This window comes from Austrofundulus limnaeus, unplaced genomic scaffold (assembly GCF_001266775.1).
Source record: "Austrofundulus limnaeus strain Quisiro unplaced genomic scaffold, Austrofundulus_limnaeus-1.0 Scaffold548, whole genome shotgun sequence".
Classification (NCBI taxonomy): Eukaryota; Metazoa; Chordata; class Actinopteri; order Cyprinodontiformes; family Rivulidae; genus Austrofundulus; species Austrofundulus limnaeus.
Genome location: NW_013952950.1, coordinates 74088 through 80023, shown reverse-complemented (window position 1 = coordinate 80023; position 5936 = coordinate 74088). Strand labels below are relative to the sequence as shown.

Below are 5936 nucleotides of genomic sequence, written 5' to 3'. Positions count from 1 at the left end.
TTCATCATCTTCATCACCAGCAGCAGCAGCAGCAGCACATTCTGTTCCCACCACCTGGATTATTTATTTTTGACATGTAACTTGTTACTAAAATCACACCAATACAAGGCTTTAAAGTATTTTGAGAAAGAAGCTTAAGAATAATAAGATAAATTTCTGCTGCTAAGTTCATATTAAATATGTGGAAAGCACAAACAAGTCACTCTTTTGGCAAATTAATTGAAATATTTGTCTTGTTAACTGCAGCTATAGTTATAATCAGAACTGTGAGGGGCTAGTTTTTTACATTTTCTTATTCTTTCTTTTGTGTTTCTCTCTTGCAGAAACTCAATTTTCATCCCTCTAACATTCAGCACTTGGTTTCTTTTTGTTTTATTAAAGATGGATGTTTACAAGCATCCGGTGACAGATCCATCCAAGATGTCAAAGAGGGGTCGATTGTCCCTGAGGAGAAACTCTGATGGGCTCCTGGAGACGGTAGAGAGAGGAGCAGGAAAGCCTGAGGAGGTCAGTTTCAACATTGTTCAGACTGTGGAAAACTGACTTCCACTTGATGTTCTGTGGTTTAGAGAGATTCATACTCTGGAACTGGTAAAGCTAGTTAACAGCTCAACAACGGTTGTTGGCATTTATGCTACAGCGGTTCTCTAGGGCAGGGCTATTCACCGTACAGTCAGTGGGCCACATCCGGCCCRCGAGTGACCAAAGTTCGGCCCGCCAATTYRCTTATTCATCTTTTAAGCCCMAAYCCCCAGTTTTCTACTTTAATTACTATAAGTAATTTTAGCTAGATAGSCTGTGTCCAAAACRGCAGGCCGGRTCCTCCGAAGGCCGAATTCATCGGCCGCTTACATCACAACGTGACGGAGGCTCTCCAAAACCGAAGACTCCTCTGATGCAGCCGACAAATGCGTCCTTCCTTTGGCCCGAATTGAAGGACTGGTCTGATGGATCCTTCCCGGCCCACCATATCCCATGATGCACTGCGGCCTGACCAAAGGTTTTTTTTATGCTCGTAATGGCGGACGAAGTGAGAGAAAAGAATACGTTTTAAATTTTAAAAAATGGCGGTATAAAAATTTCAATTTTCAAGCGGTTGTAATTTTAATACTTTTATCATTTGTATAGACGTGTTTTTAAATACTATTTTTGTCAGAAAAAATATTTAGTGAAATAACCATGCACCTGCGCATTAGTTCTTCAAATATTACCTTTAAGTTAATTTTATTGTTTTGTGAAATTAATAATGCTAACAAATTGATATTTTTCTAATTTTGATCTAATTTTGCTTCTCTTTAGCATTGTCACAGTTGCTAGRCAAAAGGACATAGGCCAGGGTAAGGTTGGGAGGCTAGACCGTCCAAATTTACAGCCACTTTTTTCCAGTCTTCGCGGTCTACTGAGGACGCGGCCCACCTAGACTGGGAGGGCTGGGTCCTTCRGAGGACCCGGCCTCCTGTTTTGGACACAGCCATAGACATGTTTGGTATCTACAGAAACGTCAGAATCTTGGCTACAAGCTGGTAAGAAACATTTCTATGAACATCCAAGACAGTTAAATTTACAAATTTACAAGCTGTTGAAGATAAAACTATGAAATTGAAAATAAAATTGGCTTAAAAATTTGTCAAGTCAGAGATGTCAAAATATTATTTGTGTTAATTATGAGACATAATGTGTTCTTTTTGTATTTGACACTGTTTAATTATCACTACTTTTACAGGGTTSTGTATGTTGTATTCATGATTAAATGCAGTAAAATAAACCATTTCAAAGATAACAGATCTTTGTAATACTTGGTTCATTTACATAATAACTTTAACTGCTGGATGTTCGGCCCCTGAGCTGTTGACCTGCAGTAACTGTGGCCCCAGAGCAGTGTAGTTGAATAGCCCTGCTCTAGGGGCAGTGGACAGATGGCGGTGCAACATTTTCCAGCCTTGTGCTGGTGAGTCCCAACTGTAACCCATTGCTGCGAGTGCACAGGAGTGGAACTGGGGTAAAGTTTGGGTCTTGCCCCACACCGAAGCCAGAATGTGTGACTGGAATCCCCTGCTGGACCCAAGCTGTCAGAGGCCAATGATGGTTGGAGAACCTGCTTTGACCACACTGTGAACCACCAGTGCAGGGGTGGGACTAACTGTGGGTTGGCTGTCATCTTCTCCAGGAAGTGTCAGCTAGCTGAGCAGAGGTCACTGTTGGCTGAGTCTGGACAGTTATTATGGTGTCCCTGTGATTCTCTGCWTCCTGTATCTGACAGAGCATAGATATTCTACGCTCCAGTTCAGCTGCTTTGTCAAAGAGTGAGAAACAGCCCTGGCATCTTGTTGGAGAGGTTTCAGGAACCATCCTCTGTTCTGGTTCTTCCTTAGATTTGTGTTTCAGATGATGAACTCAGCTTTGTTGGTGCTAAACGCTAAATTAAATACTAAATGTAATACTGACACTCATTTCTCCAGTGTCTGACCTCTCTGTGCTCTCTGTGTTCATCAGGACCTGCTGGTGACCGTATTTGAAAATGGCAGTCTGGTGCAGGAGTACTCCCTGGATGAGATCAGGAAGAATGCTCAACTGCGAGACGAGGAGCTGAACTCCAACTTGTACGACAAAGAACACGAGCTGCTACACAATCAGATCATCAATGGGAACCATTAGAACCGTGAAACCTAAAGGGAAGCGTAGCATTCTGGTGGCGTGGAGTTAGCAGTGTTTTACTAAATAAAAAGAGGACATGTTGATCACTTAGTGCCAAGATCCATCACTGGAGTGGATCCAGTTGTGTTGTCCTGTCAGTATACACCCACAACTAAGCTCAGGGTCAGATGGAATAAGCTCACTGCTGTCAGTAAGTACAGCAGTTTAATGTTGTAACTCAAACTTTTTATCGCCCTCTGGTCAAAAGCAAAATGCAAGCAATGATGCTTTATTTTAATTTTTTATTTTTTATTTTTTATTTTTGCTCTCGTGTGTGCGTGCGTGGTTTTGTGTGCCTGTTAGCAAACAGGCACATGAACCACTGGAAAGATTTTAATGAAACTTGCAGGAAGTCATATGCATCTATAACTGCTTAACTTTTTTGGAGTCAGCTGATTCAATATGGCTGACATGTAGATAATGAGGTAAATGTTCATGTGTGTGTTGCTGAGAGTTCTTCAAAATGCGCAGATCAAACGCAGTGTTACTTTCAAGATTTCTTATCATACGATGGTCTTTGTTGAAAACTTAAGGCAGCAAGTCAAATGTATTCCTTCGAGGAATGCCAGGCCTTTATTAAGTGTGTTGTTAGGCTGGTTTATTGTATCAACACACAACTTCAGTAGCCTCCAAATAATCTGCTCTTCCATCACATTTCTCTGCCTGAACATTCATAAGTAGAAAATTATTTCCAGACATTAACAATAGTTGGCATGGTCATTTGTCATGCTGCTATCTACATTAGCAGGCAGGATTGTACTTGATACACATGTTTCATTTTAAATCTGTAGTTTTTGTTTGACCCAGTCCGATTTGAAAACACACTGACCATGTGGAACACCACCTGCACTGACCAGGACTGCTGTCTGAGAACAGAGTATAAACTCCTCAGTCTGCACACAGAGTCATACAGTGAAGCTATGATGTTGCTGAATAACAAAGTTAAAAACACTAGCTTGTGTAGAGATTCAGTGATGTAACTATAGCAGCAAAGTCGAGTTTCGATAGAATCAGCAGCTGCTCGAAGAAACATTTTGTATGTGGGGTTATGAACAGTTAGTGTCTTACCTGTTGTAGCTACCTCCTTGAACAACCTTAGTTTCCTGTAACTCAATTTAATTCAGAAGGGAGTGACCTGTACAAACAGTGTCATAACTGTTATAATTATAATAATCTTCATGCAAACACTATTTCATGACCCTTCACTCTGTTGTTCCATCACGTCTTTATTTACATGGAATTTTACGGTTATCTGCAGCAGAAAAAAGAATCTACAGATAGCCCACTCAGCATAATCATTGTGTAATGTGAAACAGTGTAAAAGTTTAAATAATTGTGTTGGTTCAAAACATTTCACATGTTTTGAAAACTAGTTTTAAGACCCTAAAATTTACTTTTGAAGTGGGTTGTGCTAGCTATTACTAGCTTGTTGGTGCCTAATACTAACAGCTTGTATGAACAGATTTGCTAGAAAATTAGATGTTGCCATACAGCATTTTGGACAGCTCCAGACTTCAAAATGTTTCCAAGCACTAATATTTAAACCTTTATGCCTGTCGCTTAGCTGTGACTTTGGGACACTAATTGGCCTCTCAAAATTCTGAGAACATCTGTATCTTTTCACAGTCCACCAAATTCTGATCATTTGTAACCAAGTGACCAGTGAGCAACGCAACTGCATTCATTGTTTAAAATCAGCATTTTTTTACATTGTTTACATTATTTAATTGCTCCTTGGCCTTGACACCTGCTCTGGACAATTTTCTTTTAAATGATTAGTTTTCATTATCTGTGGTTGTTAGACCTGTGATGCTGGGGAGCGAGGCAGGAAGGAGCGAGCAGCTGTAGTTCGCCTCTCTAACCTGAAGGCACAGGAGAAGTATTCCACACTTTCGCTTTATTTTCACATCAACCATACAAAGTCAGGTCTCCACAGCAATAAACTTCCAAGTGTCTCCTCGTACAAGGGCCCGCTTTGGCCCTCAGCATCACGTTAATCTCTTCTCCTCAAAATGAGAGCTCTTTTTCAGTCCTGAATTACAACAAAAGAAAAGGGCATAAGCGCCTCCTTGTGGTGCTACCTACTCTAGGAACTGCGCAGTAAACAGACTGTTACAACATTAGATGTTTTCTGTCATGAAAGTTTCAACACAGGAGTTGAAATGCAGCTGTGGAGTTACAGAAACTCTGTTGAGACAGGTTTGAGACTCCCAGTACAATAATGTGAGGATTTTGAAAGAGAATCTGTTGCACAATTTTTTTGAACCTCTTCAAAAGTCAGTCCAGTCTGCTAGCCTCTGAGGAAATTCAGACCCGTTGCATTATTTTAAAGCATTTTAAGATTTTATTTGTTGAGGTAAGGATGTTTCATGATAATCCTGTATCTGGTAAAAGCAGATGTCGGTTTAGTTTTGTTCTTTTTACTCACAGCTGTTTTACACTTAATCTGAACAGAGACAGTTAATTTCTCCAGCGGGACTGAAGCATCTTAGTTTAGAAAGTAAAGTAACTGTTTGGAAACAAAGAGTTGGAAAAGTGCCACCACAGTATGACTAATGTTGATTTTATAAACTCAAGCTGTGAAAAAAGCAACTAATTACTTTATGACTGCATTTTCCCACATTGTTCTTCTTGGTCAACTTTTACTAATGACAGATTGTAACAAGATTGAAGATTTCTTAATTTCTTTTTTTTTTTTGTTTTATTTTAGAGATTTAATTCTACAAAGTACTTCAAAAACCTTTTGAATATATGTTTTATTTTAAATGGTACAGCAGTCAGTATAATGTTTGGTCGCTCATTCAAACTTTTTTATGAAGATTTTTTTTTCTTTTTATCATCTTGTTCTTTGTGATATTGATTTCAGACTGACTTTGTTTCCTCAGATAAACGTAGTTGTGTAGTGAACGTTCAGCAACTGTTAATAAATGCAGTCTGTTCTTACTCTACACAGAAATGACTTGGTCATACATTAAATATACTTGATGATGCTGTTGTTCTGTAAGATAATGTTGTTTTTTATTTAAAATTAAATCACTTTTATACACAATGCCTGGTAATAAAAAAGGTGCATCTGATTTATTATTGCATCTTTCAGATTGCAACTACACTGCAAAAACTGTCCACCTAACCAAGTTTTAAAATCTTAAATCAGCCAAAAAGTCTTTTTGATCTTGTTTTGAGACTGATTTACTAAACAAGAACTGACTGTGTATAAGAATAATCATCTTGTTTTCAGAATG

General features: G+C 39.0%; 1 protein-coding gene across 1 annotated transcript in view; it reads left to right on the top strand.

Annotated features, from left to right (window-relative positions):
• Nucleotides 1-5743, top strand: part of nampt2 (nicotinamide phosphoribosyltransferase 2) — a gene marked incomplete in the record, with an annotated part of 35395 nt that extends 29652 nt beyond the window's left edge. Inside the window, 2 exon segments of the mRNA XM_014026378.1 lie at nucleotides 382-507; nucleotides 2494-5743. Of these exon segments, the coding sequence (XP_013881832.1) occupies nucleotides 382-507; nucleotides 2494-2655 (288 nt within the window).
• Between the last annotated feature and the right edge of the window lie 193 nt (nucleotides 5744-5936).